The 18,574-nt window shown below is 34.1% G+C and overlaps 2 protein-coding genes across 2 annotated transcripts; one reads left to right on the top strand and one right to left on the bottom strand.

Moving 5' to 3' along the window:
• Positions 1-1,092: 1,092 nt before the first annotated feature.
• Positions 1,093-5,750, top strand: si:ch73-330k17.3 (IGFBP domain-containing protein). The gene is made up of 4 exons (XM_051100366.1): positions 1,093-1,966; positions 3,312-3,399; positions 3,479-3,677; positions 5,621-5,750. Exons 1-4 carry the CDS (start codon positions 1,621-1,623, stop codon positions 5,696-5,698), a joined length of 711 nt encoding a protein of 236 aa, XP_050956323.1. The 5' UTR covers positions 1,093-1,620; the 3' UTR covers positions 5,699-5,750.
• Positions 5,751-6,742: 992 nt separating this feature from the next.
• On the bottom strand, positions 6,743-15,862 carry parp16 (poly (ADP-ribose) polymerase family, member 16). The gene is made up of 7 exons (XM_051100365.1): positions 15,740-15,862; positions 14,011-14,207; positions 13,782-13,919; positions 11,790-12,002; positions 11,364-11,535; positions 10,543-10,687; positions 6,743-7,243 (listed from the first exon to the last, which is right to left on the bottom strand). Exons 2-7 carry the CDS (start codon positions 14,197-14,199, stop codon positions 7,108-7,110), a joined length of 993 nt encoding a protein of 330 aa, XP_050956322.1. The 5' UTR covers positions 14,200-14,207; positions 15,740-15,862; the 3' UTR covers positions 6,743-7,107.
• Between the last annotated feature and the right edge of the window lie 2,712 nt (positions 15,863-18,574).

Raw genomic sequence — 18,574 nt, 5'->3', positions numbered from 1 at the left:
CATAATTCGTTATACTCGGATATGCTTCACAATATGGAAGATCTTGCCAATTCTGCAACTTCAAAGTCAAAATAACTATGCTTCATCCCTTTAATTTGTCTTGCTGAGTTTAAACAAGATAACTAGCCAAAAATAAAAGCTATTTTGGAAGCCAAAAAAAAAAAAAACTATTACCAAGACAAACATTTTTGTGTCAACACCGAAAACAAGCTCTTAAAGGGACAGTTCAGCCAAAAATTACTCACCCTCATGTCATTCCAAACCTGTGACCTTATATCATCTTATTAGAGATACCGTGATGAGATCCTGAGGCCCATTGTTGTGTCATTCATCCACGACCATCACCTCATGTTGCAGCATAATAATGCACGGCCCCATGTTGACTTTGCATGTTTTTGCATTCAATTCTACGATCACTGAATTGCAAAATCCTGGAAGGACTGGCTCAAATCCTGTCCACAATCAAATGTAATTCACTTTTTTCCTTCTTTCATAATCCGTTATATTCAGATATGCTTCACGATATGGAATGATTTATGATTTATCTGACCATGATTTCTCTCTTTAATGTTTAATGAGTTTAAACAAGATAACTAGCCAACAAACTAGCAAAAAATTAATGCTATTTTGGAAGCAAAACAAAAACTGTTACTAGGACAAACTTTTTTGGCTCAACACCAAATAAAGGCTCTTATAAATAAAGGGTTCAACCATAATTTTATGAAGCTGCGAGAACACTTTTTGTGCACAAACAAAACAAAAATAACGACTTTATTTAACAATTTCTTCTCTTCCGTGTCAGTCTTTGACGCAGATGTAGAACCAGTATGCTCTGCCCCTTGTTTACTAGCACAAGATGACGCACACTGTACATAAAACATCGTAATCATGTCTGAAGATTTCATTCGAGAGGTTGACTTGAAATTTTTTGCCCAGCCTTACTTATTTGAACCAGAATATACAGACGATTAATAGACATTCTTTGAAAATTATTATTGAAAAATTAGACTAGAAATTTGTACTTTTGTATTTTTTTTCATTAATTTAACAATTAATAGTCTTAAAAAAACTTCATCAAAAAAATCCATTTATACAAACATTCACTCATTTTATCATGTTTTATCTACAGTAGACATTTATTAAGGATAAAGCGGTCAAGGGTATGACCTTTGAGACTGTTTGAAGAACCGTTCTGTTCTGAAAAGAGTAAGCCAGACGGAAAGCGGCGTTTTATTGTGTTCCAGCTCATGAAAAAGTCACACACAGGTCTTCTCAGATAACCTGCCAATGTCCTAATCATGTCTTTGTTGCTCTTGGGTGATTATCTCAATCATACCGTGAATTACACCCCCTGTTATTGGTCATGTGACCTGCACACAAAGGGTCCAGTCTTCTTCGCTTGGTCCAACTTATTGGTTTTCAGACAAAAAGAAAACAACAGCACGATTGTAAAGATAAGACTTGGGGATAATTAACAGCAAATCCAGACTCAACAAACAAGAAGAAGGGGAGAGGTTTGCTGGTGTGAAGTTGAATGATTTCTTTGAGTGTGTGTGGTTGTGAGGCCCGTTATATATTAAATCGAAAAGGCGAGCCATCCCAGTGACATTAAGTCCAACCATGAGTCCATACGTCTTCTCGATCTCTGTGATTTTGTGGCTGGTAATGGCTGTGGAGATCTCCACCTTGGAGAGCCAGCAGATTCTCCAAGCCTTGCACTGTCCGCCCTGCGAACGCATCCATTGTTCGCCTCGTCGAGCGCTGAAGCTCCAGTGTCAGGGTGGAATTACCACTGGGATTTGCGGTTGTTGTCCAGCCTGTGCAAAACTCGCGGGAGAAAGCTGTGGAGGCACCTGGGACTACTTGGGGAAGTGCGACGAAGGGCTGATTTGCATTTACCCAGAAGAAAAAGATGGAAACCCAGATGGAAAACCAGAGGCAGGACGCAAGGGAACCTGCAAATCAGGTACTACCGAAACTGGAGATGCCAAGTTAATGTCTAGACATTATGTAGAATCCTAAAACTTCTATAGTTCCATGAAGAACTTTGGAATCTTTCCATTGCACTAAAGGTTCTTCAGATTCTTAAAATGTTCTTAAAAACTTTACATAAAAAAGTTGGTTCTTAAACTCAGGGTTCTTAGATATCAGGGAATACTAGGTCTAAAAAGTCATGGAAATGAGTAATATTAACTAAATAAATACATTTCTGAATTCAATAGCTCTTTTTGACTGTACTAGACTTTTTTGGCATCCCTGCGAATTATACAAGAGCAAATATAATTACTCAAAAAAGGTTTCCAAACAGGAGTACAGGGACCCAATGGAAAGACACAAAAAATTCAGAGAAATAAAATAATTAATAATAAAAGTTATAAATAACCATTGAACAATACCCCCTTTTCAATCGCTATTTTTTATTGTAAATTTAGTATTTGAAATTGTAGTGTATATATATATATGTATATTAATTTAATTAGAAATATTTTATTTTGCTATACAGTTCCAAAAAGTTTTTCATTTTTTTAATTTTATTTATTTTTCTATTTTTCATATTTAATAACAAATTTTTCATTTTGCTAAATTTTATTTTATTTTTATTTTATTTTTTTGTATATTTTTTTTTATACACACACACGCACACACATATATATATACATATGTATGTGTATATATATATATATATATATATATATATATATATATATACACATACATATATATGTGTGTGTGTGTTGGGTTGTAATAAAATGACAATATAAAAATATCTATAAAAAAATAATCATTCAATTTTGAAAACATGTTGTCTAGTAATATTAGTAATATCAAACTTAACGTGTTCTCACACAGCGTAAATCGTTATTTATGCATTAAAATATTTAGCTGGATTTATATTTTAGAAATGGTGTCCCTATCGTTTTCATTGTATCAAGTATAAAAACCCCTGTGGTACAATCTATTCATGCAGTGTGAGCTTATGGATTAACTTTTACGTTCATGTTCACACTCCTGAAAATGGCACCATCAAGGTTAATATAATTTATGAACTGTGAAAAGAGATACGGCAGTCAAAGATTCTTTTGATCTCGGAGCACTTTCCCATAAAAGCAACGCTTTGATTGTTCTTATCTAGACGGTGATGAAATCCACAACCTTTTCTGAAGAACTGCATCCGTATTGTAACGGGATCCCATCAACTTTATAACCTGTTTTTCTGTTTGACCGGCAGAACAATATTTCACTGTGTATTTTATTATTTGCCACTTCTCGCAAGACAGTATTGTTCATTTTAAGTTTGGATTTCCAAACAGTGCTGGAGGTTCTCAAAGCCGACACTTGCAGACCTGAGTGCACATGGGAGTTCTGCAAGGTCAATCCCAATGAGATATGCTCAGCCAGGTAACTTCTGCTTGCAGTTTTGATTTCTGATTCATCTGTTCCCCAGTGTTTCTAATGAACGTCCTGTTCTTGTCTGCAGGTCTGTATCGCTGGAAAGGCGTGATTGTGGAGGTCACTGCCAGCACACAACCTGCTCCAGCTGCCTGGTTGTCAGACCTCCAGCTTGTCCTCAATCCTGTGCCCCAACAGACCACGTGTGTCTGCACCGCTTCGGGAGGTGTGTACGAGGACACCTGACCGAACAAAACCAACCACCCGTCTGTCACCAGAACCTACAGGTGAATTTGATTCTTGAATCACTCTACGACAGCGTTTTAGTGCCATGTTAAAAAAGGAAAAAAATATAAGATTACGAGATTAAAGTCAAAATATTATGCAAATAAAGTTGAAATAATTTGAGAATAAAGTCGAAATATTTTGAGAATAAAGTCGAAATATTATGCAAATAAAGTCAAAAGATTGCACAAATAAAGTCTAAATAATACGCAAATAAAGTCTAAATATTGCAAATACTCAAAATATTATGAGAATAAAGTCAAAATATTGCAAGAATAAAGTCGAAATATTGCAAATAGTCAAAATATTATGCAAATAAATGTGAAATATTACGAGGATAAAGTTGAAATATTGCAAATAGTCAAAATATTATGCAAATAAATGTGAAATATTACAAGAATAAAGTTGAAATATTGCGTGAATAAAGTCGAAATATTACGTGAATAAAGTCAAAACATTACGAATAAAGTCAAAATATTACTAGTCAAAATATTGCGAGAATAAAGTCAAAATATTATCAGAGTAAAGTCTAAATATTTTTAGAATAAAGTCTAAATATTATGTGAATAAAGTCTAAATATTATGCGAATAAAGTCTAAATATTAAATATTAATATTATGCGAATAAAGTCTAAATATTACGAGAATAAAGTCTAAATATTATGCGAATAAAGTCTAAATATTACGTGAATAAAGTCTAAATATTACGTGAATAAAGTCTAAATATTATGAGAATAAAGTCTAAATATTATGCGAATAAAGTCTAAATATTATGAGAATAAAGTCTAAATATTACGAGAATAAAGTCTAAATATTATGCGAATAAAGTCTAAATATTCGTGAATAAAGTCTAAATATTATGAGAATAAAGTCTAAATATTATGCGAATAAAGTCTAAATATTAAATATTAATATTATGCGAATAAAGTCTAAATATTACGAGAATAAAGACTAAATATTACGTGAATAAAGTCTAAATATTACGAGAATAAAGTCTAAATATTATGCAAATAAAATCTAAATATTACGTGAATAAAGTCTAAATATTATGAGAATAAAGTCTAAATATTATGCGAATAAAGTCTAAATATTAAATATTAATATTATGCGAATAAAGTCTAAACATTACGTGAATAAAGTCTAAATATTACGAGAATAAAGTCTAAATATTATGCAAATAAAGTCTAAATATTACGTGAATAAAGTCTAAATATTATGAGAATAAAGTCTAAATATTATGCGAATAAAGTCTAAATATTAAATATTAACATTATGCGAATAAAGTCTAAATATTACGAGAATAAAGTCTAAATATTATGCGAATAAAGTCTAAATATTACGTGAATAAAGTCTAAATATTACGTGAATAAAGTCTAAATATTATGAGAATAAAGTCTAAATATTACGTTAATAAAGTCCAAATATTATGAGAATAAAGTCTAAATATTATGAAAATAAAGTCCAAATATTACGTGAATAAAGTCTAAATATTACGTGAATAAAGTCTAAATATTACGTGAAAAAAGTCTAAATATTACGTGAATAAAGTCTAAATATTATGTTAATAAAGTCTAAATATTATGAGAATAAAGTCTAAATATTATGAGAATAAAGTAAATATTACAAGAATGAAGTCGAAATGTTTCGAGAATAAAGTGGAAATATCTAAATATACTTCATTCTCGAAACGTTACGACTTCATTCTCGTGGTATTTCGACTTTATTCTCGAAACATTTCAACTTATTCTCGGAATTTTGACTTTATTCTCGTAACTTCAACTTCATTCCCAAAATACTACAACTTTACTCTCGTAATCTAAGGTTTCTTTTAATGAAAACAAAATGCTTTGACTTGATTATATTTAATTAAATTTATTATTAAATATAATTATTTTATTTTTTATTTATTTATGTATTTATTTATTATGTCAATATTCTTTCAACAGAACAACTCTGAGGGATTCTTCGTGTGTTTGGCTCCTGCCTGTCCAACTGCAGCTAAGCAAACTGATTCTACATCCTAAGAGCAATTCAAATAATGTAATTCAGTTATAAAATGTAGCATAAACGGCAGCTATGTTTACAAATCATTTCATTACTGTTTAAAAATTAATGCTGTGAAATTACTTGCATTATTGTTGTACAGCTTTTGTTAAACGCAATCTAAAACAGTGTTTCTGTCATTAAAACATGCCAAAATTTTTTAAATGATGTATTCTAATATTTGAATGTGAAAATGTTAAACGAATAAAACTGTATCTGAAAACTTTTACATATTATATACATAAAATGGACTAATAAGGTCAGGCTGACACCTTCAGAAAACAGTGCCACTGTAAACATGCTCCTGTCAGGCCTGTTACTGAATAACAACGTGTTTATGAGCCTGCAATTAGACGATCCATAACAGATCAACCTGTCACAATTCTTTTGATGTCTGTCTCATATAAAGCTACATAATGAAAGTAAATGCTTAATTCTGGTAAACGTGTTGGCAATGAATACTGTTTATAACATGCTTCCATGTTCTCAGCCTAAAGAACAATAGAGAAAAGTAACACTTTAGTCATTTAGTAACTTATTTTATGCATGAAAAGTGAATTTTTATATGGTTATCACTTTAAAGTAATTGCAAAATGTAAAAAAAACAAAAAAAACTGGGCTAATCTATGGTGCACACAAATGAGTCTCCATGTCTTAAGATGAAAAACATGCCGCTTTTGTTATCAGTCATATATTACTGCGTTTCTACTGATAAAACAACGGTCAGACAAAATGTTTAGCACGCCAAGAGCTGTAAACTACAACAATCGACAATATTACACTCTGTGCCAAACACACTGTAGCGTTGTCCCACTTTTTTTTTTATTTAAATAATTTCACGGATCCTCTGGATTATTCAAGTTAAAGACATTTATGCAATATCAAGACTACAGTTTTAATGATACTGACCACCATAGCATGGGTCTTCTGCATAGTTGACTTAATCTAGACATGATACAGTAGTCTAAGAACATGTGAACTTGCCCCAGAACTGAAAATATATCTAATATAAAAGCACACAGATCTCCCCAAATGATTTTAATATAAGCAGCAATTATGCCAATGTCTAGGTTCAAAAGGCAGGTGAAGACAGCGCTTTGTCTTGATCATTTGGTAATTAATGTAGTGAACCCATCATTCAAACAGGCTATATGCTAACATGTAACAATCTTGGTGCTCGGTTGCATCTGCTTATGAGCAAAACACTAACATTTTTGCTCACTGACAGACACACAGTGTTTATGCAAATCTATGTAATGTAAAAATCAAGGAATGTCATGTTGAATTCAAGAAAATCGTTCCTGAGTCTATTTTTCCCTCTTTCGTGATAGTCTTTGTGTTTGAAGGCACTTTGGACGTGAGCGTTTATATAGGATGTGTGTGGTCTGGGTCACCGAAACATTCTGTGCCAGAACGACTGAAAAGCGGACGAGTTGAAGGCACCGATGAATATGAGGAGCAGGAGATACAGGCCCATCATGATGGCAAAATGATGTCTGACGAGCCACGACGTCCCTCGAGCATGTCTGAAATCACAACAGAATGTCACATTAGCAAGTTAGAAAAGCAAGCAGCGATTATCAGGGTTCAAATGCTTTATCAAGCCTGTAACCACCTAAATCAATCATTTCTGGCAAATCCAGGTAACTTATCATATTATGTTTTTTAATGTTTATTACTGTTACAGTACCAGCTGTTTGCCTCAACTGTCGCATATGCTCACTAGGTTTTGTAAAGTTTTGAGTTTTCCTTTAGGTTTTATAGGATTTTTGGTAAATTCGGTCAGGCCCCTTTTCTAAACACCCCCGTTATAGCTTCCCAAAGGGTAAATTTCAACATTTTTTGGATAATTATTAACCTAGAGAGTCCGGAGAATTATACTGCAGTTTTTTTCCAGATTGAGCAAAAAACCTAGGACTAGTTTGCAAAAGTAGGTTTTTGACATCTTCTCAATCATTTAACAAACTGTTTGATTGATGGTTCTAGAGGTAAAATGTCCAGAACATGGAGTTCTATCGTATGATGCGAATACTGTGCGTATGTGTGAAAAACCATGCGACGTACAATTGTTTACGTCCTTCAAAAATGAGATATCGCTCCCCAGTGGCTGATTTCTTTCACATTTCTCTCAGACCTTTGGGGTCGTGAGTCAAACAGGCTCTCCGAGTTTCGTTCCGATCGGCCTCTGTTAACCTTGTCTAATAGGTGCTCAAACTTCGTCGGCCAACGGAGGCCATGTTTTTCTGAGATACATAAATGTCCTTATAGACACTTGTGGCACTTTGGACCAAGACCGTGCACAACCATCGTTGACAGGACAAATGGTAGTGCAGTTATAGCCATTTTTATGATTTTTGTGGCCAAGCTCAGTGATTTTTGTCCTGTGACCTCAGATTGACCATTTACATAAGCGTTCTGACTTTGGCGGAGATATCTCATTACATTCAGGAGTTATAGGCATTTTACCAAAAGTGGCCCCGACCCTTTCAAACATTTTGGTGTCCATTTGCGACGGTGAGACAAAAGTTCAGCTCTCTTTTTTTAATAATTATTGATATTCTCTCTCCAGAGAATCTTTCTGCACTGGTTTGGTTCCGATCGGGCAAAAAACTTAGGACTAGTTTGCAAAAGTAGGTTTTTCAAAAAATGCGAAATCCCTGAAAAATTCGGCAGGCTCACATGCCTTTTGTCTGGCATGATTCCAACGACATAAGACACTTGAGCCTGCGACTGACGGTTCAGGAGTTATGAGCAAATTCGTACTTTTGATCGCTGTAGTGCCCCCGTCAGGCTGATTGGGGTGAACCTTGGTCACATTGTAGGCAGGGTGAGTACTACCATCCTTCCAAGTTTTAAGTCTCTACGACTAACGGTTTAGTCTGCAGTCAGTTTTACGTGGAGATTGCTAATTGGTGACCGTTTTAACAATTACAATAGGGTTTCAGCGCTACGCGCTTGAACCCGTAAAAACATGAAAATTCTGTCATCATTGACAGGAACAGTGTTAATTACGTCAGCGAAGACGGCGACAAAAAATATTCGTTAACGAACATTTTTTCTGTGACGAAGACGAGACGTTGACGGGCTAAAACTAATATCTGATGATAAAAAGTATGGCGAAACTCATGCCACCTCTTCGTTAACAAGACGAGACGGGACGAAAATGTTATTTGGGGACTACCGGACACTGAAAATACATCCTATAGGCTTACCGTATAGGCTACCAAAACGCGAACTTGCGATCTGAAACAATGGCCTCAGCAGCTGAAGGGCTAGGAATAGAGTCACCAGATGTCCCGTTTTCCCTGGTAGTCACAATTCCTTGTCGATTAACTTAAAGTTAGTGAAGGCGGGATAAGCGGAATCGCGCTGATAGTCACACACCAGAATTACGCTCTCTCGCACAGGCTCCACTTCTTCTGTTTTCAGACAGCGTGCGTATTTGTCTTATTGTGCCTCTTTTTCAAAAATGATAAATTATACATATATATAAATTAACAACTATAATTATAATTATAAAATAATAAGAAAAAGTACAAATATAATAATAATTACTCCTTTTTCCATACTGTTAAAGGGATAGTTCACCCAAAAATGAAAATTGTCATAATTTATTCAAGTTTTCTCAAATTCAATCCTTGATTTAAATTTGATTTTAATTTTTTTTTATTTAATTTAATGATTATTTTTGTTTGAAGACTAAATTAGCTACCAAAATAAATGCCGGTAACTTTAGTTTGACTAAAAGTAATGACTAAAAGTTAACAAAAATGCAATGACTTTTCAATGACTAAAACTAGATTAAAACTCAAAAGAATCAAATGACTAAAATGTGACTAAGACTATTAATCATTTTAGTCTCAAGATAAAGACTAAGACTAAATCAAAAAAGCCTGTCAAAATTAACACTGGACAGGAATGGTTCACCCAAAAATTTTAATTTGCTGAAAATGTGTTCACCCTTAGGTCATCCAAGATGTAGATGAGTTTGTGTCTTCATCAGAATAGATTTGGAGAAATTTAGCATTATGTAACTCACAAATGGATCCACTGCAGTGAATGGGTGCCGTCAGAATGAGAGTCCAAACAGCTGAAAAAAACATCACAATAATCACAAGTAATCCAAACCACTCCAGTCTATCAGTTAATGTCTTTTGAAGTGAACAGCTACATGTTTCTAAGAAACAAATGAGTCATTAAGGCGTTTTAAATTTAAACCAGTACATCTGGCTAAATTATGAGACCATAATCCATAACCCATCCTCCAGTTAAATGTCCATCCTCTGCTGTTGTCTTGCATAAAAATCCACCCATATATTTGTTTAGAACTGTTTCGGACTGTTATGTAAATGATGCTTGATCTGTGCATATTTCTCTTCTGATTTAGACAAAATGACTTTTTCACTGCACAAAGCAATATTATAGACAGAGGACACATGTTTTAGCCAGAAGCAGGTTTGAAGTTAAAAACATCCTTATGATGGATTTGTTTCTTACAAACACGCAGCTTTTCACTTCACAAGATGTTAATTGATGGACTGGAGTGGTGTGGATTACTTGTGGATTACTGTGATGTGTTTATCAGCTGTTTGGACTCTCATTCTGACGGCACCCATTCACTCCATTGGTGAGCAAGTGATGTAACACTACATTTCTCCAAATCAGTTTCAATGAACAAACAAACTCATCTGCATATTGGATGTCCTGAGGGTGAGTAAATATTAAGCAAATTTTCATTTTTGGGTGAGCTATTCCTTTAATAGGTCTATAAATCTAAAATTCAACAATCAGGTGAATAAGGACTTCGGGGTAACTCTGGTCTCACCGTGAACGGTAACGTCTCTGAGAATACACCAGCAGGTACTTCACTCTCAGAAGCTCGTTGTTGGTCACCACAAAGTATTTCTCAGGCACCTCACCACCTTCACTGTTCCTGGCCCTCAGACGATTACGGTCAATGCTCTCAGAGTCTGAAACACATACAATGACACAATCACAGATGAATATATCTGCGGGGATTGGATCTTATTAGATGGCACATTTACACAAAATTGGAGTAAAAATCAAATCTATGTTTGTTTAATTTTTTTAAAAGAACGTAGCAAACTGCTGTTTGAAAGACTCTTTCACATAGGGAAGAAACTGTAGGGAAGAGTGGGGTAAGATGTGCCATCCTCTTATTCCAGCAAACTATTCATAATTTGTTAAAAAAAACATAGATTTTGAAAAGAACAATCTGACAGAGATGACTTTTTATGTATTAAATGTTTTATTTACATGTATTTTTTGTTTCTTTTGTTTTCTAAAATATAAAGCAGCACAACAGTTCAACTGTGTGACAATAATAAATGTTTCTTGAACATCAAATCAGCATATTAGAATGATTTCTGAAGGATCATGTGACACTGAAGACTGGAGTAATGATGCTGAAAATTCGGCTTTGCATCAAAGGAATAAATTACATTTTTAAATATTTTCAAATATAACACAGTTATATTAAATAGTAAAAATATTTCACAATATTACTGTTTCTACTGTATTTTTGATTAAATAATTGCAGCTTTGGCAAGCGGAAGAGACCTTCAAAAAACCCAAACCCTAAACTTTCGAATGGTACTGTATACAGCTGGTCACCTGACATATTACCTTTCTTCTTCACCTGACACTTCACATCAGGATGATCGATGATTTCACACAAAGCAACGCAGCTGATCAAAGGCCCGAGAACGCTTTCCCGCCATCCGTTACCGTGGGGACTGTAAAGGATGGCCATGCTGAGGTCACTGGTTAGGTATGTGCCCTCCCCAAACAGTGAGGTCTGAAATATCAAATCATAACCAAAGATAAGTGGATCACATAATTTTGAATTACAGTGTAACTGCTGAATCATTGAGCAGATAACACTGTAGTTATAACAATCATCTTTACACATATCATCTGAACATGAACTGATAAGGGAGAGTCAAACACATCTGTCAGGCATGCTGTCCTCTATAATAATCAGAAAGCCTGTCTGGACAGCATCCAAAACAGATCTAACGAGCATCATCCACCAGCACAGCACGTCCTGACCTTATTGAGATGGCAGTGTAATCCGTTGTGTATGATGGAGTGGAAGTTCTCCAGTCTGCTGCCGTGGAATGCATAGATGAGCTCGCGTCCAGCCCGCGTTCGTTCGAACTTGGAGTTGAGCAAATCACAGTACTGCAGTTCAAAGACGAAGTCTGGAGCCGGAGCCGGAGCAGAAACGCCCTCGCTTTGAGTCAGCTGGCTGAGTCTGGCAAACTGATGGAGGGAGATTGAACACAAGTGAATGAAGAGACATCCAAAGCTAAATAGACAAGTCAGAGGGCTGTCTGAATGACTAGCTCAGAATACTAAAACCAAATGATTTAGCGAATCAGTCAAACAGTGTAAGCCGATTCGTGAATGAATTCCTGACTCTTATGAGCTGGTTCTTTTTAGTGAATCAGAAACATAGTGTGTTACCAGTGTTGTCCAAACTAATGACTCTTATGAACGGGTTCTGTTTTTAAATGAATCAAATTTTACAGTGTGACTAGTACAGCACAAACTAATGACTCTTTTAGTGAATCATAAACATAAGAGTGCATCTGGTTCTGGATGTGGTGTGGATCCATCTCCAAACAAATTATTCTTATGAGACGGTTCTTTTAGTGAATGAAAAAATATAAAGGATAAAATTATACAATACAACCAGTGTAGTCTGTACTAATGACTGTACTATTAGCGAATCAGAAACAGGGTGCTACCACGGTTGACCCATACTCAAATGAATGATTCTTATGAACCAGTTCTTTCTAGTGAATCAAGACCATAAGGCATCACCAGTGCAGACCGAACTCAAGACTCTCATGAAACATTTCTTTTCAGTGAATCAAAACCATGGTGCAGAACTAAATACTCTTATGAACTGGTTCTTTTTAGTGAATTAAAACAATAAAGCATCACAAGTGCAGACCGAACTCAAGACTCTTTCGAACCAGCTCTTTTCAGTGAATCAAAACCATGGTGCAGACCGAACTAACGATTCTAATGAACTTTTTTTTTTTTTAGTGAATCAAAACCATACAGCATCACCAGTGCAGACCGAACTCAAGACTTTGATGAAATGATTCTTTTTAGTGAAACAAGACCATACAGCATCACCGGTGTAGACTGAACTAAAGACTCTTATGAACTGGCTGTTTTTAGCGAATTAAAACCCTAAAGCATCACAAGTGCAGACTGAGCTCAAGACTCTTATTAACCACCTCCTTTTAGTGAATCAAATCCATACTGCAGACCAAACTAAAGACTCTTAATAACTGGTTCTTTTTAGTGAATCAAAAACACAATGCATCACAAGTGCAGACCGAACTCAAGAATCTTATGAACCAGCTCTTTTTAGTGAATCAAAACCAAAGTGCAGACCAAACTACAGACTTTTAAGAACAGGTTGTTTTTAGCGAATCAAAACCCTAAAGCATCACAAGTGCAGACCGAACTCAAGACTCTTATGTACCAGCTCTTTTTAGTGAATCAAATCATACTTTTAAGCTGTTTTTTTTTTTTTTTTATTTTATTATATTTTAATGAATCAAAAAAACAGAGTGATTCCAGTGTAGTCCAATAGAATGATTCTTATGAGTCGGTTCTTTTTAGTGAATCATAAGAACAGAGAGTAAACAGTGTTGATCTGTCCCTGAAAAAACTAAGTTGTTTCTCTTAAGTAAATCAGTCATCCCCAAATAAATAACTGTTATGATCCAGTTCTTTTTAGCGAATCACAAATACAGTATGATCAGAGAGAGCAGTCCAAACTAATGGCTCTTATGAACTGGTTCTTTATTAATTAATTAATTTATTTATTGATTTATTTTTGTTACTGAATCAGAAACACTGAGGATAATTAGTGTTGCTCCATCCCTGAAAGAAAGATTCTTATGAGCTGGTTACTTTCAGTGAATCATAAACATAGAGTGCATCTAGTGTTGATGCAACCTGAACAAATGACTCTTATGAACTGATTCTTTTTTAAATCTACATGAAGTTTAGCAATACCTCCTCTTTCTGCAGGGTCTTCACAGCGAAACTCTTGGAGGAGAGAACCCAGTGCACTAGAGCCAGATGATGATCTCCATCACCATGTCCCAGACGCACTAGATCTCTCACGTTTGGCAAAGTATCCACATCCTTTTGCTGTGAGGAACACAGTAGAATCAAAACTTTAAACTATGTGTGTTTTGGAAGGCCAACAACATGGAGAGCTCAATATCTGCAAACGTCTTACCAGCTCCTCAAAGTCCTTGATCTCTCCTCTAAGGTAGCGAGGAGGAAAGGGTCTGAGCACTGAGTCGCGTTTGTAGCTCTGGACAGCGGCAACGAAGAGGCTGCAGCGCAAATCTGCCGCTACAGGGTCTCGATGCAGACAGGAGCAAATCAGCTCTCTGACCGCAGCTGTCGGGAGAGGCGGCTGCATTCCCAACACTAAAACACACAATAGATATATTATAAATTATAGACAATACGAAATTATCTTCATTAATTCCAAACATGTAGACCGTGAATCTAGTAGCGTCTATATACTTGTAAAATTATTATTATTATTTTTTATTTCAAATTTTTTGTCTATGTACTAAATACTTACATATTGTAATATTACTGAGTGGTTTTCATTCATGTCAAACATGATTTTTGTGAATCTAGTAGAATAAAAAAAAAATAATAATAATAATATAATCATATTACATAGTATGTGTGTAAATTAATTATATTTTACTTACTCTCGGTTTTTACTGTTTCTAAAATTGTATATGATTTCAAATGTATTAAAGCTAGATTTGAAATTATTTTATTTTATTTATATTATTTTATTTTATAAAAATTTAGTTTTATTTCAAATATATTAAAGCTAGATACTAGCATGATACATTTGCCTGTAGTCAACAAAGATTAATTTTTTTTAAAGATTTAAGTAACTACAGAATTAAATGAATGCATAATTAAGCATGTTAAAAATATTTTTTGTGAACATATGTAGTGTCAAAAACATATATTTATATATTATGTTCTATAATAGTAATATAATCATTATATTATATGTACAAATATATTATATTTGTATATTAATTATAATATTTAACTACATTTTTACTATATATATATATTATCAATATATTTTATATAAAAATTATATATAATAATTGTTATATATATTTGTAAATTATAATTTTTTACTTCACATTTTTACTATATATATATATATATATATATATTGTTATAAATATAGTATAAATTGTTTATATATTTTTAAAATAAGTATATTTATACATATATATATATATATAACATAATTGTCTAAAATAGCATATGATATGATTTATATATATAATTTTCTAAAATTGTATATGATATGATTTCAAATATACTTAAGCTAGATTTTCATATTAATTATTAGTAGTAATTATTTCTAAAATATTGTATTATTATTATTAAGCTCTAAAGTTTTAGAAAACCTCTAAAGTTTTAGTATTATTAAGCTTTTTTTTTTAAAGATTTAAGTGACTAAATAATTAAACAAATGCATAATTAAGCATGTTTAAATTTTATTTTTAGTGAACTTCGAAGCATGATTTCAGTAGAGGTAACGTTACGTTAACTCGTAAAAAATGTAACTTGTTTTCAGTGATAGCTTAGCCTGCAGATTAACTGCTAACAAAGTTAATATCAGCTAGCGAAAACCAAACCCATAATATAAAAGTATTTATTTACCATTAGACGTCTAATACTCGAATATATGACCGTTTTAATGCAACAGTTCATTAAATAGTCAGTTTGTTCACCACAGCTGTGTTTGTTTACATGTTAAGCATGTTAGCTGGTTAGCTTAACTTCTGTTCCATTATTAACGAAACTCACTCAAGCTCCAGCACACAAACGATCTCAAGGCAGAGTACTCATCGCCCTTCTTGTACGTTATAAAATATCAATAACATTTGTCATACATTTAGGTATTTTACCTTATGTGCCTGAAGCTCAGGCATCTGACAGCCACCGGAAGCTAAACGTGTCCACTTAAACAACTGCTGCGCACGCGCCTGATTCCACCGGCAGGGGACAGTTGCCACCCCGGCAGATCCGCTGGCCCCTGTTGGACATTAAAAGACAGTTTTTAATAAAAATATACTGTTTTTAAGCCACATGGCATTTAAAGTTCATTTTCTGTTCTCTTCACCACAAATTGCTCTGTATGTTTTTACCTTATGATTTTAATCAAAAACAAAGTGTCTGATTCTCCTACAACTGTCTAAAGCATTAACTTTAAATTTCAAATTCACCAATATAATAAATTTATCAACTAGAAAACATGCTAAGCTGAACATTCACGCATATAAATATGTTATTCTCATATCAGGAATGAAAATGGCATTGCACCACGCTTTTGAAGGATATTATATCGGTTTTGGAATAGTATTTTTTATACTTTGGGGGAACAGGAAGTGTTTTATGTATTTGTTGATATTTCTCCCTGTTTAATGAATGAGTGAATTGAGTTGAATGGGGAGCGCGAACGTTCTGTGTTCGGTTTATGACGTCACAGTGCGCGGTTTGAACTGAATCATGAATCACGGTTAAACTTGTGCTGCTTCAGTCTCCACATCTGTATCTGCAGCTGCTGGTGAGTCCATGATAACATTATTACTTTACTAGCGTTTTCATATTAAGGAAATGTATTAATTTGCATATCAGTCATTTTAATCGTTAATGGTGCTTCCGTATGAAGCGAATTGTTTCCATGACACCCGAAGAGCCAAAGCTAGACTATTCGTTAGCACTGCTGCTGTTTGTACTTTTATAAACATTTTAAGATCACTTTACCTCTATCCAAAACGTTTTGTTGCTTATAATCTAATGACTGGATCAGTTAAAATGTACGTTGTAACTAAAATAAGTTTGCAGTATGATGATACAGACACGAGATGGCGCTCAGCTATGGAACGCCATTGGGGACAATACCTATTATATGAAACGCGTGAAATCTGGACGTATTAACACGCAAAGTTTGTACGCGTAAATACGAAGTGTATGTTCGGGTGTCGCGTCAGACTGCACAACAGCAAATAGCGTTGCTCTATTTAGGATTTAATTTGCATTTGTGATGGGATGGCACGTTGCTGTATACGTATATAAACATCAGACGACATTTCTTTTCGTGAGGGATGACGTGCTGTTAGGTAAGCAAATACCTATGCAAACGTCACACGTAACATTTGTTCGTGAATGAGATCATAATTTTACGTTGACATGTACATAGGCAGGCGTTAAACTTTAGAGTCAATGATGCATTTATACGTTGGTTGTGATGTCAGTGCTGTGTCATCTCATCCCGTTTGTACTCATGCAGGTTTTTTGTCTCCGGTAACGTGGAAAAGTGGATTGCTCTCTATGATGGCTCTTAGAAATTTTTTATTAAACTGTCAAAGAACTTTTACAGACTGCGTTCAGTTGACTTATATAAGACATAAGTGATGTAATAGGCTATATACACATATGTATAACATATATTAACATACATAGAACATACAACACTGGATACGGCCATAGCCAGGGTTTAATTATTAGTGAGGTCCACGGTGAGGTGTCAATAATTATACATAATAGCGCCAATAAATGCCATAAATCATTCAACTTTAATAAATACAATGAATAATAAAATTAGCAAAGGCTAAATACTAAATACTGTGGCTATTGTTTTTTTCAAAATGACTGGAGTAATCTCCGAGTGGGCCAGCATCAATCTGGTATGAGAGACATGCTCCTTGAAGTTGGGGTGTCAGTTTGACTGGAAATAATACAAATATCTTGAATGTATACTGTATATGTCAGATAAAAATAATGTAATAACAACAATATATTGTAACAATCACAAATTTAACAATTATATTATAACAATCAGGCAAATCCAAAAGCAGAAAACAAAGCACCAGTAGCCTATGACAATTCACAAATCTTTATTCAACCTTTAAACCCAGACACAATCATACGACACATAAACATTACAGAATCACTACAACAGGCGGACCATACAACGTAAACTGTGGGGCAGCCAGTACAAGTCCAAGTGTAAATAGCAACAGTTGTGGATTCAGTAGACATTTAGATGCTATTTACTTATAAATAGTGAGAGATAACGTCACTATTTGCTCCTCAGTATTGTTGTGCATTAAACATCCTGCAATATAACCACTGATCTATAATAGAGAACTGGATTGCTCATGACGTCATAGAAGTGAAGCCACCGCGCCGCCATATTGCTATTCCCTAGTATTCGCAAACATTCTATTGAATGAATGGGAACTAATACGACTTTAATGAGAAAACATCACCTAACAAGTCAGCGTTTTCATATCTGACGTCTCACTGTACATTCTCACAGCGCAAACGTCCTAAGCATGTAAACGGTTATTGTTTAATGTCGGGAATTCCCTCTGCTTATTAAAAATATACATTACAGTAGCGAACATCATGAACATGATAAACATCGGACGTTCACCATGTTTACAAATGACAAAATGCTCATTCTGAAATCTGAAAGATTTACGCTTTGTATACATATAATTTGCCTTGCACAGTTAATAATTGTTTGTGCTGTTTTGTTATAGTATTTTTATTCGTAACGTTACAGACTAAATGAATGTTTCAACAATGATTTCGTTAACATCATTCTGAAGCAGGTAATGATTTAAACGTTTACTTCAGCCTACATAACATTCGTGTTGAGATAAATGTTAATAATAAACGTTAATAATGCAAAAATGTTAAATATAACATTTTAAAATGATTTAAATAACTAA

This window comes from Labeo rohita, chromosome 25, assembly GCF_022985175.1.
Source record: "Labeo rohita strain BAU-BD-2019 chromosome 25, IGBB_LRoh.1.0, whole genome shotgun sequence".
NCBI lineage: Eukaryota > Metazoa > Chordata > Actinopteri > Cypriniformes > Cyprinidae > Labeo > Labeo rohita.
The sequence above is the reverse complement of the archived record's forward strand: the minus strand, read 5'-3'. Positions and strand labels throughout refer to the sequence as shown.

What these genes read in the sequence shown, in the direction of transcription:
- parp16 (XM_051100365.1), bottom strand. Translation starts at nt 14,199, where the DNA reads ATGCAGCCGCCTCTCCCGACAGCTGCGGTCAGAGAGCTGATTTGCTCC. An exon ending in AGACCCTGCAGAAAGAGGAG is followed by an intron (nt 12,003 to 13,781) that starts GTATTGCTAAAC and finishes TCCCTCCATCAG; the next exon opens with TTTGCCAGACTCAGCCAGCT. An exon ending in CAGAGACGTTACCGTTCACG is followed by an intron (nt 7,244 to 10,542) that starts GTGAGACCAGAG and finishes TTGTGATTTCAG; the next exon opens with ACATGCTCGAGGGACGTCGT.
- si:ch73-330k17.3 (XM_051100366.1), top strand. Translation starts at nt 1,621, where the DNA reads ATGAGTCCATACGTCTTCTCGATCTCTGTGATTTTGTGGCTGGTAATG. An exon ending in AATGAGATATGCTCAGCCAG is followed by an intron (nt 3,400 to 3,478) that starts GTAACTTCTGCT and finishes TCTTGTCTGCAG; the next exon opens with GTCTGTATCGCTGGAAAGGC. An exon ending in TCTGTCACCAGAACCTACAG is followed by an intron (nt 3,678 to 5,620) that starts GTGAATTTGATT and finishes TTCTTTCAACAG; the next exon opens with AACAACTCTGAGGGATTCTT.